The sequence below is a fragment of the Procambarus clarkii genome, chromosome 67, assembly GCF_040958095.1.
Source record: "Procambarus clarkii isolate CNS0578487 chromosome 67, FALCON_Pclarkii_2.0, whole genome shotgun sequence".
Classification (NCBI taxonomy): domain Eukaryota; kingdom Metazoa; phylum Arthropoda; class Malacostraca; order Decapoda; family Cambaridae; genus Procambarus; species Procambarus clarkii.
The window spans coordinates 23,175,027-23,194,121 of NC_091216.1; the positions used below are offsets into that span (position 1 = coordinate 23,175,027).

At 42.0% G+C, this 19,095-nt stretch overlaps 2 protein-coding genes and 1 long non-coding RNA gene across 4 annotated transcripts in view; 2 read left to right on the forward strand and 1 right to left on the reverse strand.

Annotated features, from left to right (window-relative positions):
- LOC123753162 (arginine kinase Pro c 2.0101-like) overlaps positions 1 to 11,759 on the reverse strand; it is a 94,271-nt gene extending 82,512 nt beyond the window's left edge. The window contains exon 1 of the mRNA XM_069310452.1: positions 11,689 to 11,759. Within this exon, the coding sequence (XP_069166553.1) occupies positions 11,689 to 11,744 (56 nt within the window). The 5' untranslated portion in view covers positions 11,745 to 11,759. The remainder of the gene's footprint in view (positions 1 to 11,688) is intronic.
- Positions 1 to 14,601, forward strand: part of LOC138355455 (uncharacterized) — a 92,910-nt gene extending 78,309 nt beyond the window's left edge. For both annotated transcript variants that reach the window (XR_011223936.1, XR_011223935.1), the window contains one exon: positions 14,179 to 14,601. This is a non-coding gene — a long non-coding RNA (uncharacterized lncRNA). The remainder of the gene's footprint in view (positions 1 to 14,178) is intronic.
- Positions 14,602 to 16,441: 1,840 nt separating this feature from the next.
- Positions 16,442 to 19,095, forward strand: part of LOC123767528 (coiled-coil domain-containing protein 43) — a 16,285-nt gene continuing 13,631 nt past the window's right edge. Inside the window, exon 1 of the mRNA XM_069310453.1 lies at positions 16,442 to 16,641. Coding sequence (XP_069166554.1) covers positions 16,474 to 16,641 — 168 coding nt within the window. The 5' untranslated portion in view covers positions 16,442 to 16,473. The remainder of the gene's footprint in view (positions 16,642 to 19,095) is intronic.

Consider the following 19,095-nt stretch of genomic DNA (forward strand, 5'->3'; position numbering starts at 1 on the left):
GTTCTGTCTATATGAAGCAGGTTCTGTCCATATGAAGCAGGTTCTGTCTATATGAAGCAGGTTCTGTCCATATGAAGCAGGTTCTGTCCATATGAAGCAGGTTCTGTCCATATGAAGCAGGTTCTGTCCATATGAAGCAGGTTCTGTCTATATGAAGCAGGTTCTGTTCATATGGAGCAGGTTCTGTCCATATGAAGCAGGTTTTGTTTACATCTAACGCTGAAGGAGGCCCACACGAGGCCGGACCTGTTTACACCCAATATTGAAGCACACGCAACAGACAAGACTATAGTCTACTCAACGTATTCTCAAACCTGACTAAGATATTGTCTTCAGCTGACGAGACTTGGTCAAATATCCCACCTTTTCCACCCTCTACTGCCAAACCAAATCTTACCTATCTATCCTCTATCGACCTCTATCCGTTCTAAATCTAAATTTGTCCAAATCTGAATCGAGTGTGATGGCTTTATTACTTATTACTCTATTTGATATTTACAAAACTCTATGTACATTCTAGTCTACGGAAATTAGGACAACGGAGCTTCCCAAATGCTACACATATTACTCAAGCAAGACCAAATCTTGAAATGTGTAGCCCCGGTACGGGACGTCTGCCTGAAAATGAACAAAAGAAAACTAGAAAAGGTGCAAAGATGTGCAGAAAGGCTGACTCCTGATGTGATGGTCTTGAGCTACGAGGAGATCTGCTTGTGGGAGCTGGACCCCACCGCGAGTCGTGGAAGCCGCCAGATTCGACACACAATTGTTAAATAATAATGCAAAGAGGCTAGAAGGAGGCGGATAGAGAGCTATAGACCTCAGTCCCTCGTAGACACTGATATTTAAGTACTGATAGGTAAATACTGATGTGTAAGTAAGTAAGGAGGAGAGCAGAAAGAGTGAAGACATGTTAACGACAGCGCCCGTCCCTGCTTACAAGCTAGTATAGCCTGTCCCTAGAAACACAGCGCCTATCCCTACAAGCCCAGCGCCTATCCCTACAAGCCCAGCGGCCGTCCCTACAGCCTACACACGGGTCAGTAATATCCAAGAGCGGCCCTGGTATTATTGATCTGCTGGCGCCTACCGGAGGCGGCAAGAGAGTCACATACACCTCGACTCATTACATACGACCGCTTTCCAAATCCCCGAGGAGCGGTGTTCCGCCCTTACCGACTCTTCAGACTCTTTAAGTGGACCCCGGATAATGCAGCATATTAGGCCTGGAACCCTCACTGTCTGTAGTACACGCTGCCTACTGGGGACGCATACTTGATGAGTACAGGTTTCATGAGATAGAATGGGGGGCTGGGTGGGTAGTGGGTGGGAATAGGGGGGATGGGATGGAGGCTGGGGTACTGTATGGCGCAGGGGTTGCAGGACAGGCAGACCTGCAGACCAGGCAGACCTAGGGCAGACCTGGAAGTGGGGGTAAGGGGGGATCAGAGGGAGGGGGGGAGGGGGAACGGAATGGTGTGGATCAAAGGGTTGGGGTGGGGGGGGGGAAGGGAGGGGTCAGAGGGGGTACTCACCTAGTTGTCCTTGCGGGGTTTTAGCTCTTTGGTCCCGTCTCTCAACTGTCAATCAACTGGTATACAGGTTCCGTCTAAAGTTTCCTGGTATGACCTAAGTAATGAAGAGCTAAGATGTATTTCCTCACTATAATGTTCATGCTGAATGTCGAACATGAACATATTTTTACTCTGATATAATATCATTTTATAACGAAATTGAACAAAGCTAATTGGCAGGTTCAACGTATGAGTAAGTTATACAAATATAGTATAAATTAGTTCAACGAATATATATATAAGTATATATTGCATATTGGCTTGGGGACCATTCAAGCTTGTTCGTATATACATACATACTTATATATACCTCTTTGTTCCCATAGCGTCTGAGACGCATGGCCCATGGGGCAAGAGTGCCTTGGGATTTCTCAAGGAATTGGGTTCCAAGCTCATTGACGTCACCAGAGACCCAAGGGCTTCCAGTTTTTTGTTTCAGCGTCTCAGTGCGGCGATCCAGAGGGGAAATGCTTGCTGCGTCCTCGGTTCCTGTCCAGAAGCGGAGGAGCTTCAAGAGATCCATAACCTTTAGGCATTTGTCTTGTATGTTTTGTAACCTTTAAATACACAATAAAGGAAAAAAAAAAGGGAAGGGGGTGGTAGGAGAAAAGCACACAGAAACTGTATTGGAGGGGGACCTACATTCCTTCCAATGCGTTATGTGTGGTTTCCTCCGAGGCTATGGGTCCCCCTTCTTCCAGCCAGAGGTGGTACTCCTATATATATATATATATATATATATATATATATATATATATATATATATATATATATTATATATATATATATATATATATATATATATATATATATATATATATATATATATATATATATTATATATTATATATACAAACTTACACAAACTTGTGTAAGGAATCGTTCAGGACCCTGTATACCACTTATGTCAGACCAATCCTCGAATATGCAGCTCCAGTCTGGAGTCCATACCTAGTTAAACACAAGACAAAGTTACAGAAGATTCAGAGGTATGCCACCAGACTAGTACCGGAATAGAGAGGTATGAACTCAGAGACGTTAGAAAGAATTTTTTCAGTGTCAGGGTAGTTAATAAATGGAATGCATTATGTAGTGATGTGGTGGAGGCTGATTCCATACACAGTTTCAAGTGTAGATACGATAGAGCCCAGTAGGCTCGGGAACCTCTACACCAGTGGATTGATAGTTGAGAGGCGGGACCAAAGAGCCAGAGCTCAATCCCCCGCAAGCACAACTAGGTGAGTACACTGACCAGACCACACACTAGAAGGTAAAGGGACGACGACGTTTCGGTCCGTCCTGGACCATTCTCACAATCGACTTGAGAATGGTCCAGGACAGACCGAAACGTCGTCGTCCCTTCACCTTCTAGTGTGTGGTCTGATCAACTTACTTTAGCCACGTTATTGTGACTCATCTCCTGCATAGGTGAGTACACCCTCTCTCTCTCTCTCACTCTCTTCACTAAGACTATGGGGGTCATCAGAGCTGCCGAATGAAGTACACACAGTGTGTATGTGTGTGTGTGGGGGGGGGGGGCGTCACTCCTCGCCACTGCTAGGGTTCTCCTATGCACTCACAGCCTCGCGCCTACCCCTTTAACCCGGCTACAGTCTCCCCGTCTCCACCCTCAGCTGGGCGGGGCCAGGGAAGGCAGGCTCCTGGCCAGGCTCACACAGGACCAGAGACCCTCCAAACCCCACTGGAATGGACCACACAAGACCAGAGACCCTCCAAACCCCACTGGAATGGACCACACAAGACCAGATATACCCTCCAAACCCCACTGGAATGGACCACACAGGACCAGATACCCTCCAAACCCCACTGGAATGGACCACACAGGACCAGAGACCCTCCAAACCCCGCTGCAATGGACCACACAGGACCAGATACCCTCCAAACCCCACTGGAATGGACCACACAGGACCAGATACCCTCCAAACCCCACTGGAATGGACCACACAGGACCAGATACCCTCCAAACCCCACTGGAATGGACCACACAGGACCAGATACCCTCCAAACCCCACTGGAATGGACCACACAGGACCAGATACCCTCCAAACCCCATTGGAATGGACCACACAGGACCAGATACCCTCCAAACCCCACTAGAATGAACCACACAGGATCATCTTATATCCACTGGAAAGAACTTCAAAGGACCAGACAGCCAAAGTACACTATTAGAGACTAAACCACACACTAGAAGATGACGTTTCGTCGTCGTCTCTTCGGGCCAGATTCACGAAAGCGCTTACGCAAACGCTTACGAACCTGTACATCTTTTCTCAATCTTTGGCAGCTTTGTTTACAATTATTCAACAGTTAATGAACTCCGAAGCACCAGGAGGCTGTTTATAACAATAACAACAGTTGATTGGCAAGTTTTCATGCTTGTAAACTGTTTAATAAATGTAACCAAAGCCGTCAAAGATTGAGGAAAGATGGACACGTTCGTAAGTGCTTGCGTAAGTGCTTTCGTGAATCTGGCCCGAGGTCATCATATCTTCAGCCACGTTATTGTGACTCATCGTCTGCACATCTCTGAAATGAGCCAGAAAGCACCAGTCACCTCCGGACTGGATAACACAGTGCCAAACAGCAAACATACACACCACCAGAATGGACCATACAACCTCTGTATACCATTGGAATGAACCATACAGAACCAAACAGCTATACCATACACCCCCTGGAATGAACACATTGGATAAGACAGCCTCAGCCACTATAACAGGCATCCTGTCCCCTCGATAATGGACTATATGAAAGGGCATATATAATGCGCAGCTTGATCTTCTATGCCTTCAGTTGTCAGCACTGGCATATATTCCAAAATTACGGTGGAAAACATCCTCAGTAACAATAGGGGGGGGGACCTTTGACAAGCCACCGGCTTCTTGTCCCCGTCGAGGCCACTAGATATATGGTAGCCCTCATGTAAATTCCGGTAAATATGAAAAGGAATCCAAGTGATCACTTTGGTTCTTGTATATTTCTACCATACAAGGAAGGAAGGAATTATCAAGGGAAAGTACCAAGCCATTACGACTATATAGCACTTGGAAGGGGTCAGGATAAGGATTTGGGATGGGACGGAGGGAAGGAATGGTGCCCAACCACTTGGACGGTCGGGGATTGAACGACGACCTGCATGAAGCGAGACCGTCGCTCTACCGTCCATCCCAAGTGGTTGGACTTCTACCATACAAGGTAACGATAAATTTAATTACCAATGAATATACCCTGTAGCGGATAGGAAAATCGAGGTTTAGCAAGGGGCGTAGCTATGTCCACGTGCCTATCCAGTATATTAAGGCCTATCCAGTAACTGGCCTTAACCTGCTAGACCGAATGATTTTCTATCCACCTCTCACTATAGTTCACACATAAGCTTTTATGCCAGCTTGTAGGGGGACCCCGAACCCATATATATATATAATGGGTTCAGAAACTACACCAGACTGGGCCACTCGGAAGCAATTCAAAACGATTATAAACTTATTTTTTAATATCTTATATTCTGGATAACACATAAGTTATATAATGCATTCAAGTAAGCCAATGTGGGAATTGGGACCTTTGACAAGCCGCCGGCGTCCGGTCCGCATCGAGACTTCCAGAAATACCGCGACCCTCAGGTAAATTCAGGACTGGAGTGTGGTCAAATCGTACACATGATGGTTCGACAACGCTCGCTTTCCGATTGTCAAATTTTATTTTTATCTATTTATTTATATACAAGAAGGAACAATGGGTTGTGAAATTACATCCATTGGTGATTGAGTTGTACATTCTTGCAAAGCCAATAACACGCAAAGCGGTTAAAACCGTATTTGTCGTTAGGTTAGGATGTATTAGCTTGAGTTAGACTGTCTTAGCTCCGATGAATTATGTTAGGTTGAGTTAGGTTAGGTAGGTTGTATTTAAAAATTCATTGGCCTTTGGCCTTTCATTGTGAAAGGCCTTTGATACTGTTAATCACAACTACCTCTTACGTAAACTCCATCACTATGGAAACCGAGGCCATGCACTGGACTATATCCAATCCTATCTTAGTGATAGACACCAATGTGTAGCCATCAATAATATAACCTCTCCCACTCTACCAATAACCGTTGGAGTGCTACAGGGCAACATCTTGGGACCTCTCCTATTTCTTATATACATCAATGATCTGCCTAATGTCTCTAACATTCTGAAACCTATATTGTTTGCTGATGATACTACCCTCATCTACTCTAATCCCAACCCACATACACTAAATAATGTTGTTAATAATGAACTAAAAAAGTCCACTTATGGATGTCAACCAACAAACTAACACTTAACATAGAAAAAACCTACTACATCTTATTTGGAAGCAAATCTACAAATGCAATTCAGCTTCAGATAGACAATGTAAACATTAGTAATAAAATTGATGGAAAGTTTCTTGGCCTATTCCTAGACAAGAGACTCAACTTCAGTACCCACATACATCACATAACTAAGAAAGTCTCTAAAACAGTTGGTATACTCTCCAAAATCAGATATTATGTTCCTCTCTCTGCTCTCATCTCTTTATATTATGCACTAATCTATCCCTATCTTAATTATGGTATCTGTGCATGAGGTTCAGCCACTGCAAACCACCTCAAGTCCATCATCACCCAGCAAAAATCTGCTATTAGAATAATAACAAATTCTGCTTTCAGACAACACTCAGCCACCTTGTTTAACTCCCTAAACATGCTAAACATATTCTCACTCCACAAATTCTCTTGTGTCAACTACATTTACAAAACCCTGTTCTTAAATGCAAATCCTGCTTTGAAACTCTACCTGGACAGATGTAATAGGACCCATTATCACCACACCAGAAATAAATATCTCTTTGATATCCCCAGAGTCAAACTTAATCTGTGTAAACACTCTATGTAAATAAAGGGACCCAGTCTATGGAACTCACTCCCTAATGAATTGAAAAGCTGTCCAACTTTTGCGTCATTCAAAAACAAAACTAAAATGTACCTAACTTTATCTTCATAGTTTTTTACCTTGTTGCTTTAAAATTGCACTGTATCTAGTGCTACCCAATCTCCCAATCTTTATGTACCCAATCCGAACAACTTTACCATTGTGATCATTGCTGTCTTCTTATATGTGCTATCAATTTGCTGTATGTTGCCTATTAATCTTTGTTTAAAATTACCAATCAAGCTGTCAATGTAATTAATCAGAGCTTTAATATACCAATGTGTTTTAATATATTTACTAATCTCTCTAATCTCATTTTTTTCTTGCAATGTATCTGTTATCATTTTATTAATTCTGCTACAAGATTGCTAGGATTTACCTACTTAAAATTATCTGTTAGAATAAGGACCTGCCCGAAACGCTGCGCGTACTAGTGGCTTTACAAGATTGTAAATACTGTACCATGCTATGTATTCTCACAAACCCAATGTACCGTCTTGTATATAAATAAATTTATGCCCGAAACGCTTTGCGTAATAGTGGCTTTAGGCATTGTATGTACTAGCTCTACCTATAAGTCAACCAATCTTTGTAAAAATTTCTTGTATGTATGTACCTTACCTAAATAAACATTTTATTTTATTTTATTTTATTAAATACCGTCGAATGTGGAATGTGACTTGTATTCCCGTTTTCTCTCACCAACGTCAACGTTACCACAGAAAATGAATCCCTTTACTTGGGTAACTATTGTAAACTATGAACATTATGGCCGCTGGTCTATATATTAAATTTAGTTTGACTATATTTGACTTTCCTCTTTAGTTCAACGTATGAATAAGTCTATGACACTGTAATACGTATATGAAATACAGAATTTATGAAAATATCGACAGGAATATATGGCTTGTCCATTTCTCGCTTCATTAATACCGGTACTACAATTGGGTACGCATCCCGGCTGAGACAGTAATTGTTGGGCGCGTTTCCGATCATCTAATGCCCTATCATTTTATATACGACTTTAATTTTATATAATTTCAGTTAAAACTAACATAGAAATTTGATTAAATCTGACCTGGTCAGAAACTGGGCCGCGGGGCCTTGAATCCTGGAACCACTGCAAGGTAACCGAACCTATCCTAACCTAACATAAATTAATTTTTAATTCATTGTGTCGGGGGGGGGGGGAGGGGGGGGGACAGGCAGCCAGAGTGTATTCATGCACGTTAGGCTTATATCGAGGTCCTCCCCCCCTCCAAGGCCGAATTACTGACCCCGCCCAGGATGCAAAGACCTTTTGTGCCCTCTGTAATGCTTTTTGCGCTACCGATCACAAGATGAGTATAGGGTGCACAATAAGCTAGTCGCCTCCGGCGGCAACAATCAAATCAAACACGCTGACTATAACTCCTGAGTACCGACTTACTGCTAGGTGAACAGCTGCATTAGGTGATAAGAAACGCGCCCAACCATTTCTGTCCCACCCGGGATTCGAACCCGGAATTCTTGATTGTGAGTCGAAAACGTAGCCGGCTGTACAACCGGGACCCAAAGTCAGTAATTAAGTCAGAATTCATATTCAATAATTCAATATCTAAAGTCAGTGATTCATGTTCATAATATAATATAATAATAATCATTCAAATTTACCAATTTGAAAAGAAATCTTTCAAAATAACGCAAATCATATATATATATATATATATATATGTCGTACCTAGTAGCCAGAACTCACTTTTTGGCCTACTATTCAAGGCCCGATTTGCCTAATAAGCCAAGTTTTCCTGAATTAATATATTTTTTCTAATTTTTTTCTTATGAAATGATAAAGCTACCCATTTCATTATGTATGAGGTCAATTTTTTTTTATTGGAGTTAAAATTAACGTAGATATATGACCGAACCTAACCAACCCTACCTAACCTAACCTAACCTATCTTTATAGGTTAGGTTTGGTTAGGTAGCCGAAAAAGTTAGGTTAGGTTAGGTTAGGTAGGTTAGGTAGTCGAAAAACAATTAATTCATGAAAACTTGGCTTACTAGGCAAATTTGGCCTTGCATAGTAGGCTGAGAAGTGAGTTCTGGCTACTAGGTACGACATATATATATATATATATATATATATATATATATATATATATATATATATATATATATATATATATATATATATATGTCGTACCTAATAGCCAGAACGCACTTCTCAGCCTATTATTCAAGGCCCGATTTGCCTAATAAGCCAAGTTTTCATGAATTAATGTTTTTTCGTCTACCTAACCTACCTAACCTAACCTAACCTAGCTTTTTTTGGCTACCTAACCTAACCTTACCTATAAATATAGGTTAGGTTAGGTTAGGTAGGGTTGGTTAGGTTCGGTCATATATCTACGTTAATTTTAACTCCAATAAAAAAAAATTGACCTCATACATAGAGAAAAGGGTTGCTTTATCATTTCATAAGAAAAAAATTATAGTAAATATATTAATTCAGGAAAACTTGGCTTATTAGGCAAATCGGGCCTTGAATAGTAGGCTGAGAAGTGAGTTCTGGCTACTAGGTACGACATATATATATATATATATATATGTATATATATATATATATATATATATATATATATATATATATGTCGTACCTAATAGCCAGAACGTACTTATCAGCCTACTATTCAAGGCCCGATTTGCCTAATAAGCCAAGTTTTCATGAATTAATGTTTTTTCGACTACCTAACCTACCTAACCTAACCTAACCTAACTTTTTCTGCTACCTAACCGAACCTAACCTATGAAGATAGGTTAGGTTAGGTTAGGTAGGTTTGGTTAGGTTCGGTCATATATCTACGTTAATTTTAACTCCATTAAAAAAAAATTGACCTCATACATAATGAAATGGGTAGCTTTATCATTTCGTAAGAAAAAAACTAGAGAAAACATATTAATTCATGAAAACTTGGCTTATTAGGCAAATCGGGCCTTGCATTGTAGGCTGATAAGTGCGTTCTGGCTACTAGGTACGACATATATATATATATATATATATATATATATATATATATATATATATATATATGTGTATATATATATACATATATATATATATATATATGTATATATATATATATACATATATATATATATATATGTATATATATACATATATATATATATATATATATATATATATATATATATATATATATATATATATATATATATATATATATATACACAATATAGTACTGTATACATATTTTTGAAAATGTTTTTTTTTCAGAAAGGGAAAGGAATGCATTATGATTCTGTATTCTGATAAAGTTCTTCCTAAATGTTCAAAACAGCTTTTGCCAAAGTTGTACTTGCAGGGAATGAGTCACAGCTCTTGGGTACCGCCTCTCAACCCTTAACCAACTGGTGTATTGGTTCCCGAGCCAATATTGGGCTTTGTCATGTCTAGATTTAAAGATGTGTATGGAGTGTGTGTATGACTGCTTAGTGGACCAGTGTTTGCAGCCCCAACCACACCTACCAAGACACCACCACACCCATCATAACACCACCACACCCACCATAACACTACCAGACCCACCATAACACCACCAGACCCTCCATAACACCACCAGACCCACCATAACACCACCAGACCCACCATAACACCACCAGACCCACCATAACACCACCACACCCACCTAAACACCACCACACCCACCTAAACACCACCACACCCACCATAACATCACCACACCCATCATAACACCACCACACCCACCTAAACACCACTACACCACCTAAACACCACCACACCCACCATAACACCACCACACCCACCATATCACCACCACACCCACCTAAACACCACTACACCCACCATAACATCACCACACCCATCATAACACCACCACACCCAACTAAACACCACCACACCCACCAAAACACCACCACACCCACCATAACACCACCACACCCACCATAACACCACCACACCCACCATAACACCACCACACCTACCTAAACACCACCACACCCACCATAACACCACCACACCCATCATAACACCACCACACCCACCAAAACACCACCAAACCCACCATAACACCACCACACCTACCTAAACACCACCACACACACCAAAACACCACCACACCCACCATAACATCCACCACACACACCATATCACCACCACACCTACCTAAACACCACTACACCCACCTAAACACCACCACACCCACCATAACATCCCCAATACACCACCACACCCACCATAACATCCACCAATACACCACCACACCCTCCATAACACCACCACACCCACCATATCACCACCACACCCACCAAAACACCACCACACCCACCAAAACACCACCACACCCACCTAAACACCACCACACCCACCTAAACACCACCACACCCACCTAAACACCACCACACCCACCAAAATACCACCACACCCACCATAACACCACCACACCCACCTAAACACCACCACACCCATCATAACACCACCACACCTACCTAAACACCACCACACCCACCAAAACACCACCACACCCACAAAAACACCACCTAAACACCACCACACCCACCAAAACACAACCACACCCACCATAACCCCACCACACCAACCATAACACCACCACACCCACCATAACACCACCACACCCACCAAAACACCACCACACCCACCATAACACCACCACACCCACCTAAACACCACCACACCCATCATAACACCACCACACCCACCTAAACACCACCACACCTACCTAAACACCACCACACCCATCATAACACCACCACACCCACCTAAACACCACCACACCTACCTAAACACCACCACACCCACCAAAACACCACCACACCCACCATAACACCACCACACCCACCAAAACACAACTACACCCACCATAACACCACCACACCCACCAAAATACCACCACACCCACCATAACACCACCAAACCCACCTAAACACCACCACACCCACGTAATCACCACCACACCCACCAAAATAACCCCACCCACCTAAACACACACCCTCCCCCACCCACCAAAACACCCATTTAATCATCACAACACCCACCAAAACACCCCCCAGCCCTCCCCCACCTACACCCACCAACACCCCCAGCTGGGGAAGGCACCAGACTCACCTCATGACGGCCTGGCACTCCTGGTAACCCAAGACGGCGTACCACAAGCTGAACATTGCTGCCTCAGGCTGGCTCCCACTTGTCACCACACAACACACCAGGAACACGTCTCTCACCCGCTATATATGAGGAGGGGGGTGATGGTGGTGGTGGGGTGGGAGGGGCAGTAGCAGCAGCAGCTGGTGGTGGTGGTGGTGGTGGCCGCCTGTGTGGTGGAGGGGGGATCGAACCGGAGTGGCACTATGGGTCTTTGAGTCGCCCCTCGGCAACCTTGCTCCAGGCGCCACTGATGCCATTCTCACCTACAACTCTCTTATCTTATCTTGCCGACTTTTCACACTTTGAATCGTTCTCTGGCTGGCTCTCGTGTGCGCCTCAAGTTAGTCCTTGTGTTTTCGACTGCTGGGATGTATATTGTGTCAATATTGTCCGATATACAGACGATTATATACGACTCTGGCAAAGTAATGCATTTTGGCAATAGTGCTGTCTGGATTGCCATAGAAAATGGGTATCATTTATAAGGCAGGGACTTATGTAAATAATTTAATATTATTTTTCCTCTTCTTATTCATTTATTATTAGTATTAGTAGTAATAATAGTCGTAGTAGTAGAAATATTATTATTATTATTATTATTAAGTAGCAATAATTTCTGATTTTATTGTCTGCAGTCAGCAATTTCAGTGAATCTGTTCTTAATTATTGTCAGCACAACTATTTACCTGTTTTACGTCACTGTAATTGTATAATAAAAACAACAGAGTTCAGAAACAATTTTATCACTAATGTTGGATAAATGTCCATCTGTTATATATATATGGAATGACATATATTACCCAAAATCCTAGCTAAGTATACAAAGATTTCCTGATGCAGATGGTATTCCTCGTCGAGGCCACTAGAGTTAGTGGCTCTCAGGTAAACTCAGGTAAACTCAGGTACACACACGAAGCTTCCACGGCCTGCAAGCCTCTTGCTTATCTTAAAACAATATGCAGTTATGTAACTTTATCACAAATTTGAGGCAAATTAACATTGTAATTAGTTCGCATTAAATGCAAATTGCTTAGCCAGCAAAACATCTTGTTCCAGCTTCTTACCTAATTAAGTGATTCTGTAACCTTGACGTGTTAATTAAGGTAAAGTAACCAAAACTGTAAACAGACTGTTGATAACATGTTGACAAACTCTGTATCAAGTTTACAAAATAGTAACCTTTACTATTTACTTTGATGATTAACTTCCAAAAAAAATGTAGTAGATCTTTCCTAGATTTATTGTGAGTTTGTTGGTTGATGTACATGCAGAGTACTCATTGTTCCGACTGGTATAACATCCACAAAGAACTGGAGAGAAGCCTTCAGGTATTAATAAACAATAGGCACACGAATAGAGAAGTCTAGTAACAAATCGAGCCCTCATCACGTCCCTTGTGGATTTGTTCAAGAGAAGTCTAGTCCCGGAGAAGATCCCGGGACTAAGGTGGTCTGCTCCTTGACGTGGACTTGGACTATACTCTGTAAGGGGAATGTGTCCAGGTTAGGGCCTTCACAGAGCAAATCTCAAGATCGCTCTTGTAAGGGGCCATATCCCTGAGACCACGTGCACCTCACGTGGTATACGTGGCACCTCACGTGGTATACGTGGCACCTCACGTGGTATACGTGGCACCTCACGTGGTATACGTGGCACCTCACGTGGCACCTCTTACCGGTATGTTCCGTGAATCACTGAAGGATCTCCGAGGTGCCGCATTTGTCACACTTTTTCTTCATGTGAACGGGAGAGTAGAAAGTTATCAGCAGAGATTGGTGATTGATTATCTGGACTGTATAGGTAAAATCTCCCCCGCTCAGCAGACGGGTACCGGATGAGACGCACTTGTCGCAAGATGAAACCTCACAAGCGGATTTAAGACCAATCGTGCTGTACAATTTTGCCCTCCGGGGCCGGGAGCACTCAGACCTACTGTTACAAGGGGGTTCCAGCGGCCGTGGTCGGGTCTACCCGTCGATGCATTCGGGCAGAGAATGCGGGTAGGAGAGCCAGTGCCACTACAACTGGATCCTCCGAATCTACCATCGGCCTGAGCCGCTTGTTCTTTAATAGGCGGATTGATGCTTCAAAGTCGGGAATTTCTAGTCCACCGTCCTTCATGACAGCGTAGAAAGCATTAAGGGTATCGTGGAGCAAGCGGAGCCAGCCGCGAGTGGCTTGTCGCAGAACGCCTATCAAGCCTCTCTAAGACGCGTGTTTAAGACAGTTTTCTGTCTTAAACACGCGTCCGAGAACAAGGCGGTGATTCATTTTGGGAATTAGGTGGTGTTTAAGTAGGTATAACCTCTGTTGGGGTTTTGAAGGCGGGCCTTGGTGATCTTGGTGAGACCTGTAGCGAGTAAACCTTATACTCGCTCCAATCTCTCATTACCTTAATGCCAAACTAATTAACACTAATTATGACAACTCAAATCCATTCCCTAATTACAGGTAACACTCTTTCCATCCTGTTGGAAGAAGCTGAGGTGTAGTCACCAAATATAAGCAAGCATTATGCGAATAGCCAACAATACAATTTCCACAGTGATTCAAATAACTCCAGTACAGACACTTTGGATTTACCTCACCTCTTCAACCTCAAAAATGTAGTACATGGCGTGTACAGTTCTAATCTACCCCAAGACGCTACAAGCTTCGACACAGAGCAGATAGCAGATTACGACTGCATCAAGCTACAATGCTCTTGCTCCCCATAGAGTTCAGACACTCACGATTCCCCATTGAGCCGCCACGTTCTCCCGCATAGAGCTCCGCAACTCCGGCCTCACTCAGCTCTGCTCCAAGCTTCGTCTGAACGTCTACAACAATGCCCACAACCGACTACTGTAATCAAGACTACTCAATAAATATGAAACTCACTAAACACTGTGTATCTAATCTACCCAACAACGTAACATAATCATACGTTACAGACCCTCCTCAAACAGGGAACCGTAGGATGAGCGCGTGCCTCCGGCCCGGACGACTGTATGCCCCAATACTTGTACTCATTCTTAACGCTCAATGTATCAAGGGCATCGTTATTACTTAACCTATTATAGGTATAGGTTAAGTAATAATTGTAATTACGAAGCAATAAGATGCTTAGCTTAACATACTAAGAAGGTTAGGTAAGGTCGGTGTTTTCTATGAAGCTTTTCAAGGTAAACTAGTATGTTTAGTATGTCACATATGCACGTATTAAATAAGTCAATATTGACGGTAAGAAAGTGAGAGAACGGGTTGAATAAACCCACCTGGTGGGGACCAATCATGTCTTAATGATACCCATCTACTTGCATAATAATGGCTTTAGGCATTGTATGTATTAGCTCTATCTATAAATCCATCAACTTTTGTATCTTTTTTTTTTGAGATATATACAAAAGTTGTTACATTCTAGGGAGCCGGTCGGCCGAGCGGACAGCACACTGGACTTGTGATCCTGTGGTCCTGGGTTCGATCCCAGACGCCGGCCAGAAATTTCTCGCCGGCGCCCTATCACCCTATGCCCCTGTTACCTAGCAGTAAAATAGGTACCTGGGTGTTAGTCAGCTGTCACGGGCTGCTTTCTGGGGGTGGAGGCCTGGTCGAGGACCGGGCCGCGGGGACACTAAAAAGCCCCGAAATCATCTCAAGATAACCTCAAGATTCTTGTAGAGCCACTAGTACGCGTAGCGTTTCGGGCAGGTCCCTGGAATACGATCCCCGCCGCGAAGAATCGTTTTTTCATCCAAGTACACATTATACTGTTGCGTTAAACAGAGGCTACAGTTAAGGAATTGCGCCCAGTAAATCCTCCCCGGCCAGGATACGAACCCATGACATAGCGCTCGCGGAACGCCAGGCGAGTGTCTTACCACTACACCACGGAGACTGTGTCTTACCTTGTATGTATGTACTTTACCTGAATAAATATTTGTATTTGTATTTTGTATGCACAGCGTACGTCACTTTGCCACAGTCACCTTAAAGCACATCTGCATATACGAAAGGGTTCTGTATGCAAAATTCTGGGAACGAACTGGTTATTTGTGTACCGAACCGACGGTATCCGAAACGATTATGTACGATTCGACCACAATACTTTAGGGGGAGTCAGCTGATATGTAAATTTCACTTGATTTCAAATTTAATAAGTTCTTGATGTATTGTCAATAGTTGTATTCACATTGCCTATCTTTAGTATTGAATATTGTCGTGATATTCGATAGTTGTCTTTTGCCTCCATTCCCCCTTCACTCTATATATAGTAGACAATAAGTAGTAACAGTTGATTGACAGTTGAGAGGCGGGCCGAAAGAGCAGAGCTCAACCCCCGCAAACACAACTAGATGAATACAACTAGGTGAATACAATTTTATTGCATAAGGGGAAATGTTATCATATTGGGAGCTTTGAGCGTTTTTCGAGTAGACTATATAGACTTTATATAGGAGTTTGTTAGGAGTGAATTTGAATTAGTAGTATATTAGCAGTGAAAGCTAATTAACAATGTTAGGATCTAGTGAGATTTAATTAAGAGTGATTGCTAGGAGTGAGGCTTAAACTCAGTGTTATTAGTGATGTGTAGGAATGATACCCTAAGTGTGTTTAGAGTGTTATGTTCAATTATGACCAAAGTGAGTGTTTTGGGAGTTTAAGAGAGTCAGTTAAGCGCGAGAAAGTAATTCAGAGTGACGCGAGTGTTAGGAATAAAGGCGACAAATATTTTAGGTGAGTCGCCCTCTGGCCGACCATAACAACATGGCCGAGGCGCTGCCATGCGACTTCGATACTTGGCTGAAAAACACTCTAGTTCTGCTAAATACAGATGACGAAGTATTTAGTCCCTATATAAAAGGCATATTAGAAGGAGATGAAAATGCCGAGGAGAAACTGGAAGCCTTACAAGGCATTTTAACGGAGATTACGGTGAGTTGATATGATGCCAGCTCATGGCTCGTTAGTTTACTGGATAAACCTATTTAATTGGTGCTGTCAATACTGGTTCGATCAGGATTATTGTTGCAGATGTAATTTAAGTATTTTTCAAAATGTTCATAGGAGCTGCCTGGCCTGACAGCTCGCCGTGTGCCACCAGCGAGATAATCAATTCACAGCACTTGCAGCTAGGCCTATATTGACCCTTGGCAGTAGTTTTCCCGAATTTACATGAATTTACCTGAGGGCCATTATCTCTCTAGTGGTCTCGAGGAGGACAGGAGGCTGGCGGCTTGTCAAAGATAACCCCTTATTCGTCCTGATGATTTTATTGAGCTGTATTTTAAAATTTGATGAGTTTATAACCCTATGGGTGAAAAAAAAACATTTAGTTCATTTACCAGTGCTTTGTCCAACATTGTGGCTTGTTGAGCTTGAAACCGTTGCACCTCGTTTGTGTTACATTTGACCTTTTGAAGTGGTCTGGGTCAATATTCTCCAAATAGTTCAGTATTTAAATACAATACAACCATAACACCTCAGTGACATCACACTGTACATCAAGTAAACAATACAATTTTCATGTTTGTTAGGTATGGGATGCATGATAAATGAATTATTCTGGAAAAGTTAGTTTAGTTTAATAAGTTGGAAAAAATTCTCAGGAAAAAAGTGGAGGGAACATTTGACAAGCTACAGGCCTCTTGTTCCTGTCAAGACTACTAGATAGATTGTGGCTGTCAAGTAAATAATGTAATGTAAATAGATTTTTTTGTGTACATACGTTACCAGAGAATTAATTACTATGTAGCACAATCCAGTTATCTAACAATATACAGTGTAGCATTTTAAGAATTGGAAACCAAACTGTTACACACTTGTGTACATTTTGCCTTTTCCTCCATATTAGCAGCAGTAGGGTTGAAAACATGAGTGAAATCCCCAGAGAATGAAACTCATTACATGAAACCAAAATGTAATGAACATTATGTCATAGTAGTGACAATAGAGCAATGCATGCTCATTACATTTTGTATACGATACTTGCATTTTATATTAATGTATGAATATATTAGTATGTAATGTGTGTGATTGTGTGTACAGATACCTAGACAGCAATCCTAGGATTAAATACTTCATCCTATTTATCCATCCTGTTATTAACCCCTTGCACTATGCACCTGATTTTGGCAAAAATTTCATGGTGTAGTTGTTAAGGACATATTTTTGTTATTTTTATAAATGTTCAGCTAAAGTTATTGTCAAAATGTTTCCAGATTCAATCACTTTCATTTCAAATCACAAAGAGCGATGAAAACATTATAAAGCCTTAAAATATGGTCTAATTAAAAAAAAAAATTTGCACAACCGTCAGAGCTGCTCAAGATGCTTTGCGCAGTGCCGTGGTTAACGCTGACTACCTATATGTACCACATAAATTGATAACCATGTCACTATAGAACCTTGTTAGAAAAAATATATACATTATAAATAAATTAAGAATGGAGAAATTTATCTGAAATGGCAATTTATGAATTTATCAACATGTGTTAAAAAAAAAAAAAAGAGTTAAGGAGAGCAAAAAGAAATGTTAAAGTGTAGTTAGCAGAGGCAGGCAAGTAGGATTCTAATCCTCATGAGATGGGACAAATAACAGATAATCATGTGCATCCTAATTTGACATCCCCCAGTTTCAGTATACTGTGTCTCTTGTATGTCTCCTTATCCACACCCATACCTTGTTGTTACCGTGCGATGATTTTGGGTCTCAACGTCCCTGCGGCCCAGTCTTCGACTAGGCCTCCTGCCTTGGTTCCCTTCAATAGCCTGAAGTTTGGAATCTTTGTCTCATTGTATGCTGATGTCTTTCTTCCATGTACTGTACTGTGTCAGGTCTGAAAGGCATATATTGTCATCACATTAATTTCCTAATATCACTCCCTCTCATAATCGTTCTTAAAGATTCAAGCGCCTTTTTCCTTGCACTATTTATATATTATTATTATTATATACTTTATTATTCCATGTCTGTGCAATACTACTCACTGCAAATATACCCCCGTTGAGGATCTTAAATGCTTTGACTTCATCAATTCCAAGCCTATATTGTCCAATTTTGTTATTCTGGAGGACTGAGCACACTCCTCTACTGCACTCACATTTTCCAAACCACTCACTCGGCCTTAAACATTCTTCATTTGTATGTTGATATGACTGTCATTACTTCCTATAACACACACACACACACACACACAGAGAGAGAGAGAGAGAGAGAGAGAGAGAGAGAGAGAGAGAGAGAGAGAGAGAGAGAGAGAGAGAGAGAGAGAGAGAGAGAGAGAGAGCGCGCGCGAGAGAGAGAGAGCGCACGCGCGAGAGAGAGAGCGCGCGCACGCGAGAGAGAGAGCGCACGCACGAGAGAGAGAGAGCGCGCGCGAGAGAGAGAGA